Source organism: Drosophila gunungcola, chromosome 3R, assembly GCF_025200985.1.
Source record: "Drosophila gunungcola strain Sukarami chromosome 3R, Dgunungcola_SK_2, whole genome shotgun sequence".
NCBI classification, from domain to species: Eukaryota; Metazoa; Arthropoda; class Insecta; order Diptera; family Drosophilidae; genus Drosophila; species Drosophila gunungcola.
Genome location: NC_069139.1, coordinates 19,400,353 through 19,427,151, shown reverse-complemented (window position 1 = coordinate 19,427,151; position 26,799 = coordinate 19,400,353). Strand labels below are relative to the sequence as shown.

The 26,799-nt window shown below is 40.9% G+C and overlaps 4 protein-coding genes across 9 annotated transcripts in view; 2 read left to right on the top strand and 2 right to left on the bottom strand.

The window, feature by feature from the left end:
- The window catches only part of LOC128266264 (protein roadkill), a 64,667-nt gene extending 47,570 nt beyond the window's left edge, over positions 1-17,097 (top strand). For 2 of the 5 annotated variants that reach the window (XM_053002664.1, XM_053002663.1), the window contains 7 exons: positions 14,290-14,440; positions 14,740-14,861; positions 14,926-15,087; positions 15,152-15,447; positions 15,736-15,914; positions 15,982-16,124; positions 16,195-17,097. In XM_053002664.1, the coding sequence (XP_052858624.1) occupies positions 14,363-14,440; positions 14,740-14,861; positions 14,926-15,087; positions 15,152-15,447; positions 15,736-15,914; positions 15,982-16,124; positions 16,195-16,339 (1,125 nt within the window). In that variant the 5' untranslated portion in view covers positions 14,290-14,362 and the 3' untranslated portion in view covers positions 16,340-17,097. Of the gene's footprint in view, positions 1-3,755; positions 5,402-13,777; positions 13,953-14,289; positions 14,441-14,739; positions 14,862-14,925; positions 15,088-15,151; positions 15,448-15,735; positions 15,915-15,981; positions 16,125-16,194 lie in introns of those variants that run through there. The other 3 variants (XM_053002661.1, XM_053002662.1, XR_008269046.1) reach the window with 3 other exon arrangements.
- A 1,180-nt stretch (positions 17,098-18,277) lies between these two features.
- On the bottom strand, positions 18,278-20,538 carry LOC128266265 (origin recognition complex subunit 2). The gene is given in 4 exon segments (XM_053002665.1): positions 18,278-18,820; positions 18,941-19,786; positions 19,894-20,059; positions 20,061-20,538. Coding segments are annotated over 4 exon segments (1,839 nt in total). The 5' UTR covers positions 20,451-20,538; the 3' UTR covers positions 18,278-18,383.
- Positions 20,539-20,964: 426 nt separating this feature from the next.
- LOC128266263 (uncharacterized) lies at positions 20,965-24,689 on the top strand. 2 transcript variants are annotated; one of them, XM_053002660.1, is made up of 6 exons: positions 20,965-21,133; positions 21,192-21,461; positions 21,712-23,194; positions 23,252-23,988; positions 24,067-24,263; positions 24,323-24,689. In XM_053002660.1, exons 2-6 carry the CDS (start codon positions 21,298-21,300, stop codon positions 24,472-24,474), a joined length of 2,733 nt encoding a protein of 910 aa, XP_052858620.1. In that variant the 5' UTR covers positions 20,965-21,133; positions 21,192-21,297; the 3' UTR covers positions 24,475-24,689. The 2 variants fall into 2 exon arrangements, with proteins under 2 accessions (XP_052858620.1, XP_052858619.1); XM_053002659.1 differs by having other exon boundaries at positions 20,965-21,461.
- A 285-nt stretch (positions 24,690-24,974) lies between these two features.
- Positions 24,975-26,556, bottom strand: LOC128266272 (inositol polyphosphate 1-phosphatase). The gene is made up of 2 exons (XM_053002677.1): positions 25,936-26,556; positions 24,975-25,635 (listed from the first exon to the last, which is right to left on the bottom strand). Exons 1-2 carry the CDS (start codon positions 26,423-26,425, stop codon positions 25,001-25,003), a joined length of 1,125 nt encoding a protein of 374 aa, XP_052858637.1. The 5' UTR covers positions 26,426-26,556; the 3' UTR covers positions 24,975-25,000.
- Between the last annotated feature and the right edge of the window lie 243 nt (positions 26,557-26,799).

The window sequence follows — 26,799 nt, the reverse complement described above, 5'->3', positions numbered from 1 at the left end:
CACATTGATTCTTTTATATGATAGCATTTTTTTTAGTTGAAATAGAAAGTGTCAAAAATTGAAAGCTCTTAGTTGATTAAGCTTAAGTATTTTTATTAATGATTTTGAAAACCAAATTAAATAATTGAAACCACTGTGCCGGGGGAACGACAGCGCCTGCCTTGATTGAAAATTGGGTTATTGTCAGCGACCCATTCAAGCGGCAGGGGCGATGTTATTAAACTTTTGTTTTATTTATGGAAATTAGTGTCAAGTAAATCATGTGCATGAGCATTTCGCAATATCGACATAAACACAGGGGCAAACAAACACACTCAAACATATTGGAAAGCATTAAGCGAAATTTCTATTTCTAAAACAGCACAGAAATCCATTGAAAATCGATTGACGATACAAAGAGAGAGAGAGGCGAGTTTAAGGGGAAAAAGAGCAGCAGGGGTCAGCTGGGCAATGTGAAAGTCCCAATGAAATTGAGACTCATTGAAGATTCAATGACTAAGTGGAAAGGTGAACCAGTTGAGATTGTTTAATGTTTCCGCAAAAATCGAAAGGAAGCTAAACCGAACGCCTCCAGTTGTCCGAGCGAAAATAAAAATGCCCAAAGGTCGCTGAACGTCCGTCTCCGGCCTTTGATTTCAAAGATGAGCAAATCGGCATCAAATATTCGTTCAGACATATCCCCCCTTATATAGCCACTGTGGCATAATTAGCTGAGTGGGCGGTGATAACTTTGAAATTGATCGTGATGATCAAACGAACACACACACGCAAATTAGCAAAATAATAAAAAAAAAACCTTTTAAAAGCGAGTATGCGAGTTTTTGCCTTGGAACATTTATTGATTTATTGAATAGTCCCTGAACCTTTAGAAACCTTTGCTGCTAAATTCTTGGCTAGCAACAAATTTGATTGATATTTAAGTATTTCTGCTGTGTACTTTTGGTGCCAATTTTAATCTTGAATCACTTTAAAATGGTTTAAATTTTTAACAAAATTATTGAAAGCTTTTTTCTGTTAAACCTCTGAAAAATCTCAATTAACTTTTATTGCTATTCAACTAGGAATTTGGGCTATAACTCAATTAGCCAACCAATTTCACAATCTGCTCCAAACCCCAGCCCACAAATCGTAGTTGTTACTTTCAACACCTTCAGCGTCGCAACTTCAAAGGGTTGTCTTCTTACCAACCAGCAACAACAACAACGACAACAAGGAGGTCCGCATTACTGTCCAATTTTCACACATTCTGGCAATGTCAGAGGAATGGGCCTGTGAGACCATCTAACTAATGAGCAGGCAAGCACTCACTTACAGAGCCACACACATGATTTGCGAGGCGGACAGAAGCTGAAACTGATGCGATCCGGACACGGGTTACTAGTTTGTGTGTGGCCACCATGGCCCGAAAGGACACACACGAAGCCCTTTTGGCCCTATGCTAATTTGCACGCCATAAATGAGACGAATGTGCCGAGTGGTGGCATGTGAAGTGTAGTTGCAGTTGCACTGGGGAAAATCTATTCAGTTATATTCCTTTTTCTGTTGATAATTTCAGTCCTTTTAGCAAAAGCAATTGTTACTTTTACAAAAAAAAAACAAAACTTTTAGAATATAATCTTATTTACTTCTTATGTTGCATTTACCAATCGTTTTTGTTAAATTCAACCTTTTTAAAGTTGAACAACCTTTTTTTATTGAATTGGAAAACTAAATGTCTTTTGGCTCTGATTTCCCCATTTTCGCTTTGAAATATTACCAGTTATTTAGTTGCTTCCCCAAGTCTTTCTTACAATCTTAATGATTTTTTCTCTGTGCATCAGCACAGTTGTTGCTGTTGCAGTTGCAATTGTTGCAAGTGGAAAACTGCTGCGGCCTGCCATGAATTGAGTGGAAAGGAGTGGGAAGTGGATGAAGTGGATTTGGAGTACAGGCAGAGTGAGGAGTAAAAACGCCGGCTGAAATATCTGCAGTTGGGTGGCCCCGCCAGAGTTTTGTGATGATGGGCGACTGCCAGCGACATGTGTTGCTGGCTCTTATATACTTGTAGTTGGATGGCTAATGCCACCGACAACGACAACGCCCCATTTGGATACACACAAACAGGCCGAGTACAAGCACAATGGTTCACCCAAAAAAAAAAAAACATTTGCTGACAAAGGACGACAGCTTACGTTCCCCTGCGATGTGAGTCGATAGGACGTTCCAATGTCAACTGTTCCTAGAGGAAGAACAGGCAGGATGCAGTCAAAAAAAAATCATTTTGTTGGCTTTTACCCAAGAAATATTAGAAAATCTAACAAAGTTTTTTTTATGAACAATACATTCTTGGTGGTTTGTGGTTTCAAAAAATTTAAATAAAGTATTGATTATAAACCAATTTTAATATCAACAAAGTTAGCTGAAAGATAAATAGATATTAGCAGATTTTATTTTCTTATTAAAAAAGACATCTTTTCATGTAACTTACAAAAACTTTTTAAAAATGTTTGTAAGTCGGCATTACATGCTGTAGTCAATAAAAGTTTGCTATAAAGAAGTTTTTTTTTATTAAGAAAAATACAATATTTTTTATAGGTACTATTTAAAACGAGATCTTATTTCCTTAAAGCTTTTCAAGGGTGAGAGTTATTTCAGTATAGATCCTTGGCAAACAAAACAATTATTTTTTAACGCGTATGAAGATGGAGGTTATTCAGATGGTCCTGCTACTTTCTATAGCCCCGCATTTTCGATAGCCCTGTGCGTTTGGGTGGCATGTGTATAGGAAGCCCTTGAAGGACGCAGCAGAAGGCTAGGTGGTCGTTCGGAGGGCTGGGGAAGGACAGTACCGGATCGGACCGCCTCTGTGACCAAGTGATTACCGTTTATCGCCACGCCAAGGACCGCCGGCAAAAGTAACCTCCGTCCTGAGACCACACGCGCACCCCCACTCGTATACGCAATATACGACTCACACGCGCAACCATTTATCAGCTGGCCCTCAACCCTGTTTCCCTCTCTCTCTCTCTTGCTCGCTCGCGCTCTCTCACTCTTTGCACTTGCGCTCGATTTTCAGTGTCGCTGAGGTCTCTCGCTCTCTCACTGTCTCTCTCACTCTCACCGTTGCTTCCTTTTAATACCCAGCAATTGTAGAGTCGAAGGGTATGACATTATATGCATACATTGATGTGTATTTAACAGTCAGTAGGAAGTATTTTAGACCCCATTAGGTATATGAACTTGAATGTCAAACTAGATTTATTTTTAATAGGCAACACAATATCTCAACAGCATAGTTCATCTATCTTTCCGGATCTCGAGGTTGAAACAAGGTAGATTTAGGACATTTGGGATGTAAGCTCAGGTGGATATTATTAATTTGATGACTCAAGTCTGATAATTTGAAAAAGAACATCCAATACTAGTATAAAAATTTGAGAAATGTTTATTCTTCAACATTGACACTTTGTGACAATAGAATTTAGGTATTTTAAAGTAAATATTTTAAAGTTCATTAGATTAGGTGTATTTGTAATAAAGGTGAAAAGGAGGGTAATACCTTTTCGAACCTTTGTACCATAACTTTCTCACTCGTTTCCATATGTGCTCATCGACCTCACACAAAGCGAGTCGAAAGTGTAGGTGCGCGTGTGTGTTACATGGTGAAACGAGAGAAACGAAATGAGAACTGAAACGCGGCGGGCTGTGCTGCTGGCGTCGCAGTCGCTGTCGGCGTCGCAGTCTACGTCAAGAGTGGACGGCGGAAATTTCTGTATTTTCAAATTTTAGCTCAATTCAACGCGCACTTTCAAGCGGAGCGGTTCGTTCGTTTTGTCAGCGCTCGACTCGATTTCGATTCGATTCGATTCGCCCTCTCGCTCGCATCGTGTGTCGCCCACCAAATATAAAAAAAAAATCAAATACTACTCGAAACAACAAATCGAGCACACACTCGAAAATTATACAAATCGTAAGGCAACTAAAATAACAAGCAAACGGCATGTGGCAATCAAAGAGATTTGTTCAAATGAAAAATTTATAAGCACAAAAAAGTTGAGCAATTTTTTATAAACCAGGAGAATCTGTATATTTTTGAATACAAAGAAAAAGAAAAGTCAAAGGTGTGTGAGTGTTGAAGTGTTTGCAATAAAAATTGTAAAATGTTTGAGCCCTATGTGAAAATTAAGAAAAAGCGAAGTGTGCATGAAATCTATGAAAATGAGAATTTAGAGCAGCAGCAACAGCAGCAGCAGCAGCAGCAACAACCTGCTACCAGCGATAATTGTTGCTGCGAGAACGGAGAGCCGCAGAATGGACCTGAAGTTGCAACTGCAACGGCAACATCCTTAGCAGCAACAACTGCGGCAGCAGCAATAGTCGCCACAGGAGCAGCGGCAAGCAGCAGCAGCAGCGGCAACTGCAGTCGCCTGCAGCAATTGATATCGACGCCACCAGTATTATTGCGCAGATCATCGCTGCAACAGCAGCAGCAGCAGCAGCAACACCACCCACACACGCCAGCAACATCAGCAGCAGCAACACCACCGCAGCAGCAACAGCACCAGCAAGCTGCGCCTTCAGTTTTGCAACAGCATTTGGGTCACCTGAATTACGAAAGTGGAGCAACTGCAGCAGCAGCAGCAGCAGCAACCAGTAGAAGTGGCTCGGCAACACTGGCGCAGCATTTGGCAACACCCAGCAACATATTGCAGGCGGCATTCGGCAGCAGTAACTTGCAACACATACTAACGCGGTCCGCCCCCTCGCCCTCGTCCTCCAACAACTGCAGCAGCGCCTGTGCGGGCAATACGCACTACAACGGCGGCAACAGCAACAGCAGTAGCAGCAGCAACAACAGTAGCAGCATTAACAGCAACAGCAATCACCACAGCAACAGCATCATTGCCAGCCGCCTGTTTGGAGCTGCCTCCTCATCATCAGCCTCCTCTTCAGTGGCTGCCTCATCCTCCTCATCATCGCACCATCTGCATAGCCATCATTCGGCGCTGACCAACTCCATAACAAATCGCATCAATCAGTCCATCAGGCGGCATCTGAACCAGCAGCAACACCACCATCCCCTCAGCGCATCCTCATCCTCTTCATCCACATCATCATCATCATCATCATCATCATCATCATCATCATCTTCGGCGTCCGCGTCCGCGTCCTCCTATCAGCAATCGTCGGTACAACAGCAACATTATAATTGCGCCCATCCTGCACAGCAGCATCAACAGCAACACCATCACCACAGCAACAGCAACAGCCATCATCAACACCACAGCAGCAACAGCAACAGCAACAGCAGCAACAACAATCAACAGCAACCACAACAATCTCCTCTGTGCCTAGTATTATTAGTTAAATGCCCCAATTCTAAGGAATTTTGTAACGCCGCCGCAAATTTCTGTGATAAAAGGTAAATATACCACTCCAATTGGCCCATTTTCAATCGCTTTTCCTCTTTCTGTTGTGTGAGTGTGTGGATGTGTGTAAACGGTTCTTAGACAGTAATTTAAAGAAAATAGAGACTAGGTCTCAGTAGGGCAACTAAATATATTTACATAAATATTATTGCGGCTTAAATGCCAGCCATTGGCATTTGTGCATACGAGCCATTTACACCTACTTAAAAAAACAGTAGCTATGTGAAATGCAAACTATTTATATGATAAGTAGGTGGTCCTGTATGTGAGGCGATCAGTAAATGACAAAAGTTGAACTTTAAAGCGTTATCTGATTGGTTGCGAAATATTTGTGAGTTTGGTTAACAAAATCAGTGAATGCAAGCTAATGCGAGAAGTTGAATTAGCGAACAAACACTACTGTAAAATTTTAAAATAAAAATATTATTCCCTGGTAAATTTTTCTGAAAAATCGTGATTAAAAGAATTCCTCTTATTGAAAACTCATCATAAAACAGAAATACTTATTAATAAATCCTTGGATTTAAAAGCTTATAAATTCCGTAATATCTAAAACCTTTTTAACATTACTATGGAAATAACTCAAAAAAGCTTTCGAAAAGTGCCCCCAATTGCCCCAGCTTAGCAACAAGTAATTGGCATTACAAGCTGACCAACAATAGCTCATGCTAACAATCGTTAGCCTACCAATTGGAACCCAAAATCCACTTGAGATGTGTGGCACACAGTGTGCTGATGACCCAGTTTAATTCCCAGGACCTTTTCCACCCTGAACTACTTACGTTCTGGGCCACATTTCAAGTAACCATTGTCACATCCTTGAGTTACGGCCACAACAAACAAAACCGCCGAACAAACAACAGTTTGTTTTGTAAAAGTTTCTCTGCTATTTTGATGGCTTGTATACGGGGCAGTCTTTAGTATATACATATGGGCATACATATAAATATAAATATATATTTAATTTTGATGACTTGTAGTTTTCTGTATAGCTGAGAGTTTGTTTCGTTTCGGTTTTAGTTAGCAACCTCGAGGTAACCTAGATGGTTTTTTTTTCAGATGACCTTACTTGCGTAAGTAATTGGTTTCTTTAGTGTGGAAACTTGATGATTTGCTTACTAATTCTATTGATCACCCTGAACCACCCGAGTGGTGTGTTCGCGGTAAAATACATTTCACCCATCGAGAACTGGAAAATGTCGTAACTTTTCCCCGGGGCGAATAAACAAAACTTAAGTAATTAAGTGCTCTCTATATGTATCAGCCACCCTTAATAGCTGCTACATGTCGCTGTCTCTTTCGTTGTGAGTAGGCTTTCTCCTTCGCTCCGACATGCTCTCCTTTTTGTTCTTGCTGCTGCTTTCACACGGTGACCCCAAAAGGCGTTCGCCTAACCTCAAAAAGATGAACAGAAAATATTCCCATTTGGTAAACACAAATGCTGATAGAGGGGGGGTGGGTCTCTCTCTACTGTATTTTATCTTTTTTGTTTGAGTGGGCTCTCAATTTTCGGTTAATTAATGGGCGTGGGCGACTTGCGTGCCAACCTTTGTCATTTGGGGTCAGCAAACAGCTGCAGCAGCAACAGCAACAGCAAAAGCAACAGCAACAGCTATAGCACAGCAGCAACATCTACAACAGCAGCTGCTTTGTCATTGAAGAAGAGAGCTGCAGTATTGAGACCATGAGCTCGTGCTTGGTTTCTTTCTTAATGCTGTTGACCATGTGCCAGTAATTGTTATTATTTTTCTTATTCTTATTCACTTTCCACTAGGGCTGCGTTCTGGTTTTCGTGCACTTGTTGCTCATTTTCTTTGGCCTTGCTGCAAATTGCCCGATAATCCGCAGTATTTCGAATAAAAAATGTTCTTTGTCCCAGCCGCCGACTGGCAAATGTGAGTCATGGGCCGTTGATTGCGGACTGCTTTTTATCAGCTGGGATTCGGCTTCGTAAGTGCACCCTTACTCAAATATATACATATATGGAGAAACAGGCAAACACAGTTCTGGAAATATTTTTACGAGGTATTTTTTTAATAGAAATTCACATCTCAGAAAAGTATTATGCCCACTCTTCGTAAAATCATTGATCGCGTGTAAATGCCAGAAACCTTATACCATATTTTAGGGACATTTGCGATTAATTGTTGAGATATTTTTTTAACTTGCAGTTTTTAGCTGCAATATTGTTTTCAAAGTTTTGCCTTCAGTACAATTACCAAAAAATGAACTCAACTCCATTATACCACTTCCTGTCCAGTTTTAAGCCCCAAAAAGCCCCCTTTCTGCGTTTCAAACGCAGGGTGTATAGCCTTTCCTTTGGTCTCGCTATGCGGTTTTTGTGTTTTATCTGCTCGAATGGGAAGAGACGGGAAGTTTGCTTGACTGATTTTCGCTGTGAAAGGGCTGCCGTTTCTGGTCATGTTGCTTGGCGCCTCGGCAACATGTTGCTGCAACATTATGCAATGAACTTTTCGGGCTTCCGTTTACTAATCAATTCCTTTCACCAAAAAGCCTGAATTTAACCAATTATTAAAAACTGATCGTGTTGCGTTGCATTGCAACTTTCCACTTTTTGCTGGTCGTTGTCTCCTCACCTTTTTTTTTTATAAATTATTTAAAATGTAAAACTTTCAAAAATAGCGAAATTAAATTCGTTAACATAGCTGCTGTTAAGCCACAACAAGTATGCGTTTTTATATTTTTACTATAATTGAACTCGGTCCAGAGTTTTCACTTTGTTTAACACATTTCACCCAATAATCGTAAACCGAAAATCTCGCCCCAGTCTTTCACTCAACCCACATTTTATTTAGAACAGATACAGATCTCTCAAAGAAATCAGGCAAGAATTTCTAAGCCAATAAAAAAGAAGATCTTTTAAGCCAACAAGATCACGACGCTTGCGCCTAAAGAAAAAGTAGTAGAAATCCCAACAAAACGCCACAAAAAAAAAAGAAAGAAAAAAGAAAGCACGACAAAAACAAAATGTGAAAACGCATGAAAGCCAATTTCTTCTCTCTCGCTCACAATTTGTTTAGAAAGTGCAGAGAAAGAGGTAAAAGCGGCAAAATGCAAACAAGCTAAAAGTTTGGCCCAAAACGTTTCAATGAAAAATGGGCACACAACATGTGGTTTATTATTAATTTATTGATTTCATTTCTGCTCTGCCCGCAAACTTGTTTGCTTTTTTGAAAATTTATTATCCAACAAAAGCAGCTGGTTAAAGGTGATACACATGTATATGTATTTTGAGACACGCGCTAAAACGACAACGTGCTTTGGGTTAAGAGAGGTAAAGAGAAAAATAAAGAGAGATCTTTTTCAAGCTCGGCTTAAGGCTACGTCATCAAACAAGTTTTAACGATTACATAAAGTCTCGTTCCGCTGTCAGCAAACTTGCTCTCGTTTTTTGCTTCGGGTTTTGCTTTTTTTTTTTTCTACTTGTAATTTCTGCTTCGGGTTTATTTTTTTTCTTGGTGAAACTCGCTGCCAACTGCGCTGCCGTCGTCGACGTCAAAACGCCTACGCGCCTGCGCACTCAAAAAAAAAATGTTCGAATCGAAACAGATTTGATGAAATTATTTCATCAGTATGCATAAGCGGATCACCAATTATACCTTCTTTTAGCATTAACATCGATGTAACTGATATTGTCTATGCTAATAATAATTCAGGAGTCTAATTTAAAAGTGTGACATCCGGTCTCAAATTATCTTAGTTTCACACAGTGCTCGCCATCATAATAGTTACACCTCATTTCCGGTGCTGCCTGTCGCTATTATTATGTAATCGAAATATGTTTTCCCCTCATTATTATTTGTGATTAACACAAACTTTCATTTATGCTGCAATCCCAAACAAGACTTAAAAAAAACAAAGTGTCAAACAAATGTAGCAAAATTCGTTTCGGGTTGTGGCGGCCTAGTTTTTGGCTATACAAAGTGTGACACACGTTGATTAGCATTTGAAATCCGAAAAGCAAGCAACGGCAGTTATGTAAAAATTAACAACATTAAACTTATGCGTGGAAAATAGGACGCGATGTTTATTATGACATGGTTTTTTGTTGTAGGTTTCTCAAAATTACATCAGATCAAATAAATACGGTTAATTACAATTTCTTGGAGCTTTACTGATCCTAAATAGGTTAGGATAAACACATTTAAAATTGGCAATATTAAAACGAATTCCAATTCTTATCACCTGTAGTATCTACAACTACAATTCAAAGTTTATTGATCCATTAATTGGTTTAATGTAAGCAATGCAGTGGAAAAGTCGAATCATTTAAGGGTATAATTATGGAAACATAATTTTCCACAACTTTCAATTGTTTTCATTAGTGCGAAAAACAATTGCATAGGCTAAACAAGGCAACAACAACAAAAAAAAAAATAAAACAGCAGGCAAATTTCACTCTACTTACATGATTTCGTACGCTTTATATAACAACAACAACTGCGAATCGACTTTCACGAAAAACTGCAAGCAAAACTGCACAGTGCGAGTGCGAGTGCGAGTGTGAGAGCATCAGAGATCGAGCGAGACGCCAAGCTGGGGGCCTGAGCTTTCTCTCCCTCCGCAGAAATGCCAACTACAAAGTAACTCCAAAGGCAAATGGACGACGCATCGAATCGACGACCGACGACCGACCAACTTGAGTGAAAGACCCAAAACGAAACCCATCCGAAAAACCAAACCAAATGAAAACAAACCCAGCCAAAAGCGAAGAAACCGAATGAAATGTTGAGCGTGGGAGTTTTTAAAATTAATATGCGTCAAACTGTTGACACTCCATGGGGAGAGTGGAGAAAGATTTTCGAAATGTCGTGAGTGGTTAGCACACTTTAAAAAAGTTGGGGATTGGAATTGGGTATTCACTTTGCTTTTATTCATACCAACATGTTTTAAGAACTAAATTACCATTTAATGGTTTTTAGTCTTGAAGATGTAATACCCATTTAACTGCATTTCAACACCGCCTCTTTTTATATCACTTGGTGCTCACCATTTGAACAATTAAATTGAGGGTCTAAACATCTCGTATTTTAAAATAAAAAGTTAAATTACTTCCTATTCACTTAATATATCAATTAGTTAAGAAACTTTCAAATTTCTATTGAACTTTTGTTTGTGTTTGTTACTCTAAATGGAACTTCTTATTAAAGTGTTTTAAATCTTGTTGTATATTTTATAATTACCGATATCAGCTTTGATATTTAGCATAATGAAAGCTAATATTTTTTTAACGATCATGAGGAAGTCCCAATGCTAACCCACAACCCCTAATTTTTCCTTGTGTCAAAGTTAATCTTTTGGTTGGGTGGGTGTCATAATTGTTGTTGTTGTTGTTGTTCGTTGTTCAAAATGTTGTTGCTCATGTTGTTTTTGGCGCTGCTGTTGCCTCTGTTGCATTTGTAGCGGAAGTGAAGTTGTCGAGTTTGTTTTGGGAGTTGGACTGCGTTGAGTTTCTCTTTTGAAATCATTTTCATTGGCATGAAAGTTCACATTATTTAAATTAAATTGCTGCTGCCGCCGTAGCCGCTGCTTCTTCTTCTTCTTCACCCCGCTCTGGCTGGCGACTGAAAATGTATCTTTGCATCTGTGTTTTTGCGACGGCTACGACGGCGTCGCATTTATGTAAAAACCAAAAGAAAAGCAAAGAAAAACGTTTCCTTTTGGCTCGAAAACAACGACGACAACTGAAAAGCGTTTTTCACTCAACTCATTTGTTGTTGTTTAGGCGGCGAGTGAAAGGAGCCATTGTTGCTGCTTTTGTTGTTGGTGAAAACGCCAAGTGAAAAGCCATGCGATAATTTGTTGTGAAAAAAAAATGAAAAATTTTCACCATTTTAGTTTTAGCTGTTATTGTTGTCGTTTTTGCTGCCGCTGTTCGTTTCGTTTATTAATGCCTTTTGTTGTTGGTGCCTTTATCAAATTTCATTTAAATGCTAATGAAAAGTTGCCGGAAGTGTGGAAAGCGCCAAAGCGAGTCGCTGCCAAATTATATAACTTTTCCTTTTTTTTTTTTTTTTTGTTTTTGGAGAAAAGCAGTAGTCTTCTTTTTTCTGAATTTTTCCCGATGAGCAGCTGCTTTATCAAGTCTAAAGTAAACCAGTTTTCCCGGGCTAAAACGATTTATTAAATTTCTTCAACGCGTGCTCTCCCTTCATTTGTCATAAATTCTTCATTCTTTTTGATCGAAGAGCCCACACAAATGGCAAATCCCCCGGGGAGCAGAGTCTTACCTATCTGTGTGTGTCGAAATTTCGATTCCTCGATCCATGACCAACTGCATTCGTCGCATTTCAGCTGGCGGATGTTTGTTCAGACCTTTTGGCCCTGATCCTTTGGACCACTCACATGCTATGTGGGTTTATTCTGCAGCAGAACTAATGGTTCCTGGTGGCTAAGTAAGCAAAACTAATGGCATGACTAGGGAAAAAGGTATGGGAAACCAAAGGAATTTATGACAAGGAGTGTGTTTGCCAAACAATTTAAATTTATTTACATTGACCCTTTAAACAGAGGTTAGACCATTGTTAATATTAAAATGGAGATGGTGGTCAGTGTTTGCAAACTGTTTTTTTTTATATTTAAAGTCATAAATTTATGTTATTAGAAAGTAATTATAAATTTTAATAATTTTAAATCAATTAGATATAATTATATATAAATGATAATGATCTATAAGTTATAAATGATTAGCTTTAAAATAATATGTGTGTATTTTACTATATTAAAATGTTGTTATGGTTATTGTTTTCGATGAGTCATAGTCTCTCCACCTTTGGCTGGTTTTATTCGATTATTAGGTTCTGACTGCTTTTCGTTCCCAAGCTTAACCTTCTTATTCCCAACCTCTGTGATTTTGTCATTCGCCTTGTGGCGCCAAACAAATGATTTTCAATGCCATAGCTAAACAAAAATGTTTGGCTCTGGCCCTTGGCTGGGGGAGCTATAAAGAGAGGTGTATTTAGGGTAGAGGGAGATGGAGATGGAGCTTGAGGCCCCAATGCCAAATCAATGTCATTAACATTAAGGCACACTCACTAAAATTGAATAAAGCGGCTTGACTGAGTGCTAAAAACGCGGTCTACGGTTTGTTCACCTTGACGAGCTGCGTCAACCTTTTGATGGCTCACACTCATACTCACCACTCATACACTTTGGTACACACACTCACGCACACGAGGCCCGTTGAAGGTCCTTCAGCTGGATTTGATGATGGCCATCAAATCGCCAGCAGCCGCAGAAAACGGGCAGCACCTTGAAAATCTCAACCTTGTCGAGCTGAGTTGAGCTGTAAATCGCTCGTGTGCCGCAGCCTTGCACAGATTTTCCGACTTTTCCAACGCTACGGTTGTGCACGTTGAAAAATCACTAATCGATAGCAGTCCCTAATTAAGGTCCTTAAATATTAAAAAGTCATTTTTCCCCTTAAGTAATAATACAATAAATATAGCTTTAATTTTTTAACAAGCCAACTGTATATGAAGAATTATTCCATAATTTTCGGGTTGGAATTTAATTTTTTTTGATTTTTAAATCTGACAGAGGGGTTTTACCAAAACTTTAGTCTGACATTGAAAATTATTTGTACAGAAAATTTGTAAATTGAAACTAAAATTAAGTTTTTTAAGCCCTTTTTGTAACAAATTAAGTATTTATTTTGAGAAATTTGTGTTGATTTTTTCTCGGCGTGTAAAAACGCAGCTTCCTCTGCCATTTACCGTGTTCCATCTGCATCTGCGCGACTGAAAACACATACATATGAAAAGGACTGTTATTGTTGCTTTTGTGTGTCAGATCCTTCTGCCCATCCTCCTCCCCCCTCTCCGCTCACCATTTTGCACCTTTCTTGGGCGAGCTACTCGCTCACGTTCACCTTCACCCTCAACTGCCGCGACGCGCTGACCCATTGTTTGTCAATTTTCCACTCCTGGCTAACATTTTCCTGGTCCATTGTTTGTTGTCATCTGCAGCGTTCCTAAATCCTTCTGCCTGCCGAGATTTTCCAGGTCCATCAGTCAGTTTTTCTTTGGTGCTCCTGCGCAACGGTTGTGTTTTCCTAGTGATATTTTAACGTTGTTTGTTGTTTTTTTTTTGTATTGTATTGCTGCTGCTCTTTAGAACGACAATTCAAATCTCAGTTGAAAGCTTCGAAAGCTTTATCTTCATCTCGACTACGTCTCTCGTTCTCTGTTAATTGCTGACATCTGTGCGGAATAACGGCATTTGAACCACTCTTCAGCCATTATGAACGCTGCACTTTTTGGCGCATTTCGTTTCGTCTTGTCCATGCGTTTGTGTCTAGTCCACCGTTTTAATTAAAAATTGTCTAGAAAATATTTTTTAAATTGTAAAACTATTCGGAAAATTGTATCCTCTGTGATCTTGTGGTTGGTTAACGGGCGGCAAGCTGGAGAACTCGCTGCTGTTGAAGCTGCTAAATCTATTGGCCAGGCACTCGAATTCCGACAGCAATTTCGTCAAAGTTGAATTCGAGCGCAGCATCATGGATCTAATACAAGAGCCAAGGTGACCCTTAAGTTTCTAAAATACCTTTTAAAACTGTTCTTGGACTTAAGTTGTTAATATAAAACATGATGAAACATTTTTTTCTTCGATATAACCTATAAGTTTTTATATTCATTTTAAAAAGTTGGTTTTAAACTGTAAAACGGGGGAAACCTTAACCTAATCTAATTTTTGTAATAACTTTGGAATACCGAATGTAGAAATGACTATAACTTAGGACAAAAAGTGATATTTATGCTTTTAAAATTTTGAACATATCAATCAATTACCTTAAGAACGTGATCCCAAAAATATTCCCAACTAATCCCAAAAATGTTTCTCCTATTAATCTTTGCAGATTGCCGGTGAACGAATGTCAGGCAAGCCAAACAGCTAGAGTCTCCTCGAACCTGCACGCATCCAGTAGCACGATGGCGGTTAGCCGTGTACCATCGCCGCCCTTGCCGGAAGTTAATACGCCAGTTGCCGAGAACTGGTGTTATACGCAGGTAAATCCCCCCGAACGGATTAAATTTCCACATCCCTGTGTGGGTTTTGGGCATTCCTATGGATTTGCAAACATCTGAGCCAGCCAGCCATCCAACCAGCCAGCCACTAAACCCAACCGATCCGATCGGATTTCACAAAAATTGTAAACTGAATCCATTTTGTTGTAGGGCGGTAAATGCATTTCCTCTGTGAATGCCGGTACAGGTGTGTGGTGAGTGGCTCAGGTGGGAGAAATCGGATAACATTGTTACACCACTTACATGGACTTTCAATAACTATATTTACTCTTCTTCCCCAGGTCAAAGTGGTTAAATTTAGTTATATGTGGACCATAAATAACTTTAGTTTTTGTCGGGAGGAGATGGGTGAAGTACTCAAATCGTCCACATTCTCAGCCGGTGCTAATGACAAACTGAAATGGTGAGTTATTATATCAACTAAGCTATTCTGACATTTACTAAATAAATGGTCTACCTCTAAACAGGTGTTTACGCGTTAACCCCAAGGGTCTCGACGAGGAGAGCAAGGATTACCTTTCATTATATTTACTGTTAGTTTCGTGTAATAAATCAGAAGTCAGAGCCAAGTTCAAATTTTCCATACTGAATGCCAAGCGTGAGGAAACCAAAGCCATGGAATCCCAAAGGTAAGCATGACTAATAAACTATTTAATGAATTTCAATAACTAATATTATTATATTATCCCGCAGAGCTTACCGTTTTGTGCAGGGCAAAGATTGGGGCTTCAAGAAGTTCATCCGCCGCGACTTTCTGCTGGACGAGGCCAACGGCCTGCTGCCAGAGGACAAGCTGACCATCTTCTGCGAGGTCAGCGTCGTTGCGGACAGCGTGAACATCTCCGGACAATCCAATATCGTGCAGTTCAAAGTGCCCGAGTGCAAGCTGTCGGAGGATCTCGGCAATCTCTTTGACAACGAGAAGTTCAGCGACGTCACGCTCTCCGTGGGCGGTCGGGAGTTCCAGGCGCACAAGGCCATACTGGCAGGTAAGAAAACACATCGAGAAATTCTTTTAAAACTCCAATTTTCAATTTCTTAAAGTTCTTTCTTTTTAAAACCGTTCAAAATTCAAATTAAATTAATGTATGGAAAATAATAGCAGAAAATCTTTGCCAATTTGGCCTATTTTTAAATAAATATGCTTTCTTTTCTTTGAAATAATTGATAATACAGTAATTGTATTTGAACCATAAACAACTTGTTACACCAAGTGACCTTTAACGCCTCTTAAAATACCCTTCAACTAATTTAATTTGTAATTATTTTAATTACAGCGCGCAGCGATGTCTTTGCGGCCATGTTTGAGCATGAGATGGAGGAGCGTAAGCTGAATCGTGTCGCCATAACCGATGTGGATCATGAGGTTCTTAAAGAAATGCTGCGATTCATATACACGGGCAAGGCGCCCAATCTAGAAAAAATGGCTGATGATCTCCTAGCGGCTGCTGATAAGGTAAGTCTGCCTTAAAGACCCAAACTATCAGGCTTGATAAACTAAATAATTTCATTTACTCTAACAGTATGCACTCGAAAAGCTGAAAGTGATGTGCGAGGAGGCGCTGTGCGTCAATCTCTCTGTAGAAACAGCAGCCGAAACACTAATATTAGCTGATCTCCACAGTGCGGATCAATTGAAAGCACAAACGATAGATTTCATAAATACGTAAGTCTTTCAAGTTGTTAAATCTTTGCGAGCCAGTTAAACTAACCAACGGCTTAAACCATTTTTACAGTCATGCCACCGATGTGATGGAAACCTCCGGCTGGCAAAATATGATCACAACACATTCACATTTGATAGCGGAGGCATTTCGTGCGCTCGCAACACAACAAATCCCACCAATTGGACCACCAAGGAAACGCGTGAAAATGAGCTGAAACAACAATGCAACAACCACACCAACAACAACAGCAACAGCAAATCGTACACCAACAACAATCAACAAGCAACAACCCAATACCAACAACAAAACCAACAATCGATTCAACAATTGCAATTACAATGAGAACTTTAACTTAAGCAGCATGCATGTGAAATATTTGATGGATCGATTAGTGGCCAACCTCAAAAAAGCATATGGCAATACTACAAACACAAAAAATTATATCAACAGCAGAAAGATAATGCAAATGCAAATGCAGGAGCAAAAGCAAAGCAAGCAGTACCGTTTATTGTTTCGATTTCGAGTAATTTAATTCAGTTTGATAAAACTTGATTTTAAATGTATTTTATTTGTTGATTTAATATTACCTATGATTAATATGTTTACGAGTAATAATTATGAATTAATTTTAATCTTAAGTCCAAAAGTAACTTGAAAACAAAAGCAGCAATTAAAGAAGAATACAAAAAACAAACAATAATGCAAACAAAAAAAGAGCATACAAAACAAAAACGGAAAATTAAAATTAAATAAATTAAATTTAAAGTAAAGTAAAAAGTAAAAAATCCAAGGCATAAATACAACAAAAAATAAAGAAATTCACTGAGAATGCGTAACTATTATTATTATTATAATTATAACGATTATGATTACCGATTACTGCGTATAATTACAAAGCGTACACTTTGATTGTGATGTATATTCGATGAGTATGACTAATGAGTAACGAGTAAATGAGTAATGATACGGATATGATAATGAAGTTGATTTATATATTGTCTATATGTAAACTCGGAACAATTTTCAAAGCATTCAAGGTTTAATTGCACCCACCCACCAAAATCCACGCCCTCCCCCTTCAAGTTGAGGAGAATGTATAAATTAATTGTTTACCAGCGGGAGCTCCCATTGTCCCCATGTTCTGTTTTTCAACATTCGTCTCTAAATTCACCTCTTTACTTTTAATTTTTCGTTTCTCTTTTCGTTTCTTAAGTATTTAAAATCAGCAAACTTGTTTCTCTTTGTTTAAGCGCAAAATGTAATTAATTTGTTGTACAAAACTATTAAAACAAGCAAAACATTGTCGAAATAAAAGCAAACAGTAGCAATTTGTGTATAGTAAGCAGATAAAAACTGAAAAAAAAAAACCTTACTAATGCATTCATTTTGTAAAGGGGAGATTCTCTTGGGTGGTTTCTCTTCTGTTTGATTCAGAACATTTCGACTTTCTCCGCAAACGAAGGTTAAAAGTACGAATAAAGTAAACGTGATAACAATTTATCTAACTATTAAACAAACGAATAGCGAAAAGCGGCGCAGAGATGACATTTTTATATGCTAAAATGCAGATCGTAAACTTGGTGTGTACAATTCAGGTATTCAGGAAAGGGTAGAATTTTTGCAATAACGTAAATTAATAATGATAGAAACCACTATGAACGATTTCCATTGTATGCGTACTTCCGATTGACATTGCATGTGATTTGCTATCTATCAGAAAGTGTAAATAAACTAGCCTTAGTCGCAGCAATTTCATTTTGTTTCGAATGCACAATTAACTAGTTACAAGTCCAATGCTTTAATCTGTGTATGTGCGTGTCTGTATAGTAATAGGTTACCGATATTAGCCTTTGGAATAAATGGAAGTGCGGGGTGACCGATAGGAAGGTCTTTATATTCTTTTGGCATGCTTAGCTATATATTTATTTCGCCTCATCTATTCCTAATCCTAATATAATTGCGGTCATCCCCAAAGGTGAGAAGCACTTGGAGTGTTAAGTTTTGTGTTGCTCTGCTCGCAATTAGAAGGAAATCAGTGTTTGGGGGAAGACAAAACTAGCCATCTAAAACGTGTTTCTAGTAAACCGACAACTTTTATGCATGCCAATCTAAATGTGTAGAAATTGACAAACAAAGAACATTCTGCACTAATGGGCAATACAAGTGACAGCATCACGACATTTTTAAAAAGCGAAATTGTAATTGTATTTAACAATATTAGATAATAAATTAATATGTTCTAAAATTACGTCGACGATTTATTTCTTCTCCTGCTCCTCGAGGAACTGCTGCAGCAGTCCGCCATCAATGGGAATGGTTAGCTGTTCGGAGCCATCAACGCTTCGCTTTGACTTCACCAGCTTGTGATCGAGAAACTCTGTAAGTTGGGCGCGCAGAGCGAGATCTGAACTGACTAAGAAGGCCTCGCGACAACTTGAGTATAGATCCCTAAATGGCATGCCTTGGTATGTGGCATTGCCCTTATTCTTCAGTTGGTACTTGACAATCAGCATGTAGATGCCGCGCGAGTTGGTCGTCAGCGAGGAGAACACACTGCGCATCGAGGAGAGGGCCAGTTCTCCCGAATTCTGCACCAGCAGAGAGTTTTCGAAGGCAGTTTCGTTCGTATATGGCAGCATGGTGGTGCAGTCCCACCACGAGAAATTGAAGCTGCTCAGCTTTCCTTGGTCCCAAACTGCAAAATGAGAGAAGTAAATGATAAGCTGGTTTGCATAATGAATTATGTTCATTTCAAAGGTTGAATTTGGTTCGCAATCTCGTCAAAGAATTGCTAACAAGCCATATGAATACTCACGCAATGGGGTATTAATATGATCGATAGAGGCCAGCAAGTGAATGTTTGGCACTCGCGCCAGTCGCGATAAAATCGCCTGGGCCTTCACATTGCGCAACATCGCTCCATCCAGATTGTGGACAATTAGAAACAAATGCGTCTCAGGTATCAGGGCGAACTCCTCCTCGATCATGTCCACCGCTTCGTGCGGATTGACCGGACTAACGCCTGCGTCCAAGATCTCGCTTGTGATGCTGTCCAGCACATCCTTGAGCGTCAGACTAGGAAAGAAGCCATTCACCACCAGCACGGTTTGTTTCTCCAAAACCTCGTGATGGAATGACTGTAGCAACTGCCGCTTGGATCCCAATCCATACAGAATTATATTGAAGCCCTCGTTCAATATGCACATCCACTTGGGAAAGTACGAACGGTACTCCTCCATAATGGCATTAATGGACGTCTCATGCTCGGTGGATAGCTTAATTTCAGACAGCAAGCTAAACACACGATCGGCGGCCAGCCGGGGATTCTTCAAACGATCCAATGTATGATCTGAGGTGAGGATCTTACTGCTGGCATGCGATTGGAAATAGCTTTCGCTCTCGGGCACAAACTCATTCGACTTCTTAGCCCTTGCCGATTGTCGGAGACGAGCTGCCGATGGAGTTTTGGGCAGAACGGGCACCACAATGGCACGACGGGCTTTGCAAGGCGTCTTTGGCTCATCATCAGCCGCATCGTTTTCCGAGGAATCGCCGCCATCGCTGCTACTGCTACTGGAGGACGAACCTATACCACTGGGTTGGAAGTCGCTTTCGTCACCGGAGAAATCCTCATCCGAATCCGCAACTATTTTGGCAATCTCTGAAAGAATTAAATATTTTTATTAAAAGGGTAAACAATATATACCAAAAAATAAGAAGAAAAACTGTAGAACTACCAAGTAATGTAAGTGAACGATAACTACATACGATTCTTCACACGGGTGCGAACATGGGCGGGAGTCTTTGGCTGATCTGTGGACTTCTTGCGCTTGGTGTCCGGCGTTTTGACCCCCAGTCGGGGCGTTTTTGGGGTCTTGGGAGTGCGGGGCGTGGCATTAAGGGCGGCCACGGCCATGGCATCGCGTTTTTTTGGGCGTGTTGAAGCCAAACATGCTGGTGCCGGCCACATTGTACTCGGATTGGATGAGGTGAAGGTCCTTGGAAGTTGGACGGGCTGCATTCTCCAGCTCCTCTGTAGCCTCTTCTTCATCCTGATCCTCTGGCTCACTGCTCAATTCATCCGACATCTCTGCATCATCCAGCGTTTTTCCATTATTTTCATTTTTGTAGGCCTGGTACTTCTTGGTGGGACTTGGACGTCGGGCGGAACGGCGCCTGGTGCCTTTCGAATCCGATTCCCCGGCATCCTCAACCATCGCCGTATCCAGATCTTCGGAGTCTTCCTCCGAATTTGTAAGGTTTTCAATGGATTTCAGGTTTTGCTTCCGCGGCGTCTTGTAACCGCCTTTGTTGCCGGTGCTCATCTTGTTTGCCAATCCGCTGAAAGATTTAATTTCCAAAATGTTCAGTTTGTAAACAAATATTTCGCGAAACACACTCAATGCCCAGAAGAGGCGGGAATTATCGATAACAAAGACGTAAAACAGGAGTGTGACCAGCTCTCGCTACAGAAAACTAGCTAGGTAAACAGGTAAAACTAGCTAAAATAGCTCATGTTATATGATGAGTGTTTGAGAAACATGTAAGAATTTATTTATAATACAAATACAAAAAAAGCGTAAAATTTACCATAACTATAACAAACCAATTTTATTTAGCTAAGAGTAAGGCTATCTATACAAATAAAATAAAAAATAAATGAACATTAACCAATACGATTAGACGATTTTGTAAATTAAAAATCTGCTTAAAACATTAACTAGCCAAGGTATAAGGGACTACAAAATTAAATAAATCTGGCTACAAATTTTTTGTTACTAGTGTTGGAAAACATAACTACCTATCGATTTTTGATAAATGGCCGGTCTCACTGACAAAAGCTGACGTGTGTCTCCTCTTTCTTGTTCTCTTCGTTTTAAGAAGCGCGTTGTTTGTGAGCTTAAAATTTAAGTAAATTAATTAAGTGTAACGCGGTTTCGTTTCAAATACCCTTCAATCAACGTAAACAATTACTGAGAGTTCAAAAACGTTTAAGCTGCTTGTTAAGGTTATATTTCGGTGTTCTTTTACACACTACGCAATTTCTTATAAAAAAGTTCCGTTAGCCCGCCATTTTCTGTGTCATTCCTTTCATTTCGCTGTTCTTTTATTAAATTATTGCCGCGTGGCGTCTTTGGAGTTATCATCTCGACGATTTCTGGAATCTTGTGAATGGGAATTCGTGGAACGACTAATTCGGACGAAATGCAAATGGTGTGCGTCGTTTGTGGAAATCCGGCCGGGCTTATGTGCCAGCGGTGCGGAGAACCCTATTGCCAGGACGCATGCCAGCGGCTGGATTGGCAGAGGCACAAGTACTTCTGCATCATCATGCCGTGAGTAAATGCGTAAAAAATCAGTTCATGAACTGATACGCAACAAATTATACTCGCGTTCACCAGAATAATGATAATATACGGCAAAACTCAAATTTTTTAAAACTTGCTTAGTCATCAAATGACATAAAATAAATTTAATACCGTAGGTGTTAGCTTTTTTTTTTTAAAGAAATTCTGTGAGGGCCGTTAGACTTAGGCTTACATCTTACGTTTCTCTTGGTAATATTACAAATAAATGATATTCCAGTCCTTTGGTGGCCTACAGGCCAATTCAGCAGCCGTCAAAACCTATCTCTACCAAGACCGTAGAGATGGATGCATCTAAACTTTCGCTGGGTGAAACTCCGCCAAAGACTCAAGTTATGATCGAAAGTACAACGTCAACACCAACAACCACTGTGGAACCGACTGCAGTCGTGTCGAAAAAGGAGGAACTCAAACTCTCTGACAATTGGCGCGAACACTTATTGCCAAAGGGCGAGGAGTTCTTCGAGTGCCGTGTGACGTTCATGGAGAAGGAAGGTCCCATCTGGGTGGTGCATGTGGCCAATGTGGAGAGCATGGAGCGTCTGACGGATAACATGAAGCGCTGCATGCTTAGCCAGAAGCTGATTCGTTCGCAAAACGTCAAGGAGAATACGTTGGTGGCCATCAATGTGCACAGCAAGATCCACCGCGGTCAGGTCCTGACTGTCAGGGCTCAAAAAGAAGAGGCTGACATTCGTCTGATCGACTATGGAGCTGTCGTGGTCACTCCTTTTCGAGATATCTATGACGTTATCCCCAAGATGGCCGAGTACAAGGCTTTCGCTTTCCGTGCGAAATTGCCCACCAACACTGGAGTTCAGGTTAATAAGAACCTAACGCTCCGTTTGCTGGGAACGCGAAACCACGATGGCGTTTATCATGTCCACCTCAAGCCCAAGATGACCATACCACTCAGTTTGCCCATGGAAATGCTGCAGCTGAATCCGGAGGTTAAGGTACTCCGGGTGTTTGGGCAGAACCCAACGGCCAACGAGTCGCAGTTGGCTCTCCTCCAGATAAACGTGATGGAACACATAAACAATGACTTGAATGCCAGTTTGGCCGGAAAGCCGGGGCAACCGTTCACGGGACCCTTTCCCGAGGAGAAATGCACCATCTTTGTGTCCGCTCGCACCAGTGATGGCTTTCGTCGTGCCTTCCTTCTGGACCGTATCGTAGGGCCCCCGCCCACTTTCTTGGTTTACGAAATGGATGAAGGGCGAATTTCTGTAACCAGCGAGCTGACCCGGATTCCCAGCGAGCTACTTGGCTTGCCCATCCGCGTCCTTGCCGCTCAGCTAAAGGACTCTATACCAAAGGAGCTTGAGTCGTGTGGCACTGATCTCACGGTCAAATTCAAGTTGGATAACCCGCCACCCAAGGAAAAGTTGAGAGCCGCCAATGCAGCCTTGCTTGCCAGGGGTGAGCAGATTTGTATGGCCCGTCTGAGCACGTTTTTGGGACAGATTTCCGATTTGGGCCATAAGATTTGGAGAGATCCCATCGAGAAAGATGCCTCAGTGATCATCACCCATGTCGTCAGCTACAAGGAGGTTTACATTAGCTCCCCGAATAGCAAGCAGTATGCAGGCCTCTTCAAGCGTCTGGAGTCGAAGTGCGTCGCTTTTGGAGATTCTAGTGACGTTTCCATAGGTTGCATTGTACTGGTTGCTTCCAAGATGACAGGACACTTCCGAGGCGAGGTCAGTGGACAATTGATCTATAGCAAAGTTAAATATTAAACCATTTGATCCTTGCAGGTATTGAGTGTTGCAGACGGGAAGTATAATGTACAGAACGTTGACACTGGTGCCCACCACCAGTTGGATTTGTCAGCGTTGCGTAAATCCTGTCGCTTCCTGGATAATCTGCCCGTCAGCCTGTTGCGCGTTCAGTTAAAAACTGTCTGCAATATTCCGGATGCTGCTGTGCCACCCAACAATGCGGCCATCAACCTACTACACACTCTCAGCGCCCAGGAGGAAATTCTGAAACTGGAAAGAGAAGATTCAAGTACTTCAATTGTGGATCTGCTGTCCAGTTCCGGCGATCAGCGCTCCCTGGTAAGCCGCATGTTGCCACTTATGTTTACACCGGCGCCGGAAAAAGCTAAGGAGGCTCCGCCAAAAGCTGCTCCCACTCCGGCAACTTTGGATCCATTTTTACTGGAGCCACCTAAGGATCTGCCTCCCCTGCCGCCTTCCCCTCCGAATTCTCCGACTCCTGTGCGTTCGGTTGACAACAAGCAACTAACCGATAGCGCGCAAAAAAAGCCATTCGAGCGCTATTTTTTCAACGCTTTGCCCAAACATCTGGTCCCCTTGGGATATAAAGTCAACATAATCCTGTTAAACGCTGGCGGAATGCCAGAAACTGGCTACATCACTGCGTGCTTCTTACAGAACGTAAAGGTGGCCGAGGAATACCAGACCTTTCTTAATTTGGTAGCCAATCAAGGAGCGTGCGACCACAATGCAGTGCCAGGCTATGTACCAAAGTAAGAATCACCTTAAAGTTAAAGCTGAACAGGCTTTTGCTAACAAATTAAAACATATTTTAATTGTTAATTTTGTAGCGTTGGTGAACTGTGCTTGGCGCTGTTTAGCGAGGACAAAAGCTGGTATCGCGGAGTTTGCCAGGAGGTCAAGGACAATGTGGCGAAGATCTTGTTCTGCGACTTTGGAAACTGGGAATATGTGGACGTGGAAAATCTTAAGCCGATTTCCCAGGATCTGCTGAACGGCATCTATGCCACCAAGTGCTATATAGATGGTATTTAACCCCCTATAACCTGGTCTTCCACGGTCTTGTTAATCTTATGTGAATTTCAGGCTTTGATAAATCCAAGAACTTCGCTGCTTTGGAGTCTTTCCTTATTCACAAGAGCAAGTTTCAGTGCGACGTTAAGGATGGTCCTGAGCCCGATTCCCGTCTTATAACGATTCCAAATCTGCAGGACATACTGAACAAACCAACTGCCTAGTTCAACGCAATATTTGAATTCTAGTTACTGACAACTTGGATCGCATTCCCTCTTATGTTTATAGTTTTAAGCGTACACCAAGGTGTATTTTCGAAAACGATTTTGATAATCATTCGATTTTTTGTACAAGTTTCCTCTTAGGCGAGTCCTAGCCGGTTCCAAAGGAGAACATTTAAAACATTAATAATCCTTTCACATTTTCTAACAATCCACAACATTTATCTTTTAACTATCTTTTAAATATAAGCACAGTAGAGTGAGTCGATTTGTGTGGGATAAACAATTTGAAAATGTTTATAAATTATGTAGAACCTTTTAGTTTATTAGTACATTACTATAAAAATGTTTTCTAGCATTGGTGAGTGATTTAAATTAAAATCGTTAAATATTGATTAAGACTTAAACAAAAATGAGTGAACTAGTGTTTACCCCTATTTTTTTTTCTCAACAAATCGACTCACTCTTAAAGTCATACATCGGGTAAATTACAACAGCAATAATGAGATTACAACAATAACAACAACATTTATTGCTCGGCCAGTTTGGCGAGCAGTTCCTCCACAACATTAACATTGCGAACTGAGATTAAACCACCTGCGTTTCTTTTCCATTCAGGATCAAATGCATTATCCTCCATCAGGTACTTCAAAGGTACGGCTTTTTGCTCCGCAACACTGGCTGTATAATCCAGGACGTCGCCGCCGAGTGCTCTTAAGATGGCCTGAGGAGCACACGTGTCCCACTTGAAGGTGGATCCTTTGCTGAGCAGATACACATCCACCTCGTAGGTAATAACCTTTAAAGCCTTGTGGCCCGCACCCGCAGAGAAGGCAAACTCATAGCCCAGATCGAGGAAGCGCTGAAGGATATCCGATTGCTCCGAGCTGGAGAAGATTCCCAACCTACGGTTTTCGTCTCGTGCCTCGAAATGGCAATTGTGGGCTTGCAACGAGGGCAGACAAACACCCCAGAACATCGAGGAGCTGTACACGTTCTCCTCCAACTTCTCTCCGAATGGCTGGGCCACCACGCCGATCACCGGCACTCCAGTGTCCCGCTCGTAGACGCCAATCAGCACGGTGACACAGTCCAATCCGGTAGATGTGATGCCAGGAAAATCCGTGAACATGGTGTCGCCCGAAATGTACTCGGCAGTGGCGTCTAAACGGGAAATCAAAAAGGTAAGAATAAAAAAATTATTTGTCGTTAAAAATGGTAATGGTTACAGAATCTGTTGGTATAGAAAATAAGTTGAAAACGCAATTGGTTTTTTTGAGAACGTTTGGTTACTGATAAGGTTAAATTGAAATTGAAGTGAAATTTAAAAGAAATGTTACAAAGAAACGTATTACAAAGTATTTCAAACGCCTCAAATGATAAATCCTAGTTCTAATTACTTAGGATGTGCGATTAAATTGACACATATATCCTGTAAAGTCTGTAGTCTAAGCAAGTACGCACCGATGGGATCGATCCAGATGCCCAGATTGTCGTGGTCGAGATCGTCCGGTAGTTGAGGGATCTCGCCCAGCTTTTCGCTGGTGAAATTGACCTCCCGATGGACTTCTTTGGCCAAGGCACTGGCAGCTCCTTCGTGGCCACTGAGCACGGCCAGCAGACTGGAGGCGGTGTCCTCCTCGCTCGATCCCACTGCAATTGTGACACTTTCGCCCAGTTTGTTGGTGAAGTTCGGAGACTCCTCGCCCAGGATCGCATCCTGCATGGCCGGAAAGAACGATCCCACTTCGTGCTTAATTGTCTCCTGGATGAGGACATCGGCCAGGGTCTTGAAGTCATGTTCGAACCGCTCGTTGGCCTCCGATCCCTGCTTTTCCTGCACCAGCAACCCAAGGAGTTCCTCGTTGGAGCGACACGTCCTGGCGATATTGGCCGCCTTCTCCGCACAGTTGATGAGCACCCGCAGCAGATTGGCCTGTCCGTCAGCACTCATCCTGATCCCGATGGTTTCTACTTTTGGCCTATTTGGGTTTCATTTCCACACTTCTATGGCTTTTTCTTTTTTCCCCAGCTGTGAATTTTTTGGGCTTTCCGTTTTTACCCAGAATACCGAAACGCCCCCGCGGAAAGTGAGAGGATTTTGGATCAGCCGACAGCTGGTCACACTGCCGGTGTCCAAATGTTTGGTATCACAAAAATACCAAACAGTATGCGCGCGTAATTTAAATAAAACAAAATAAATCTGATAAATGAAATAAATGATTCACGCAGTCATACATTTACTAACTGGTTATAAAAATGAGCACTTTTTAATCAGTTTTAAAGTTTATAAAAATATGCTTCAGATTGTTCATTTGTTAATTTACG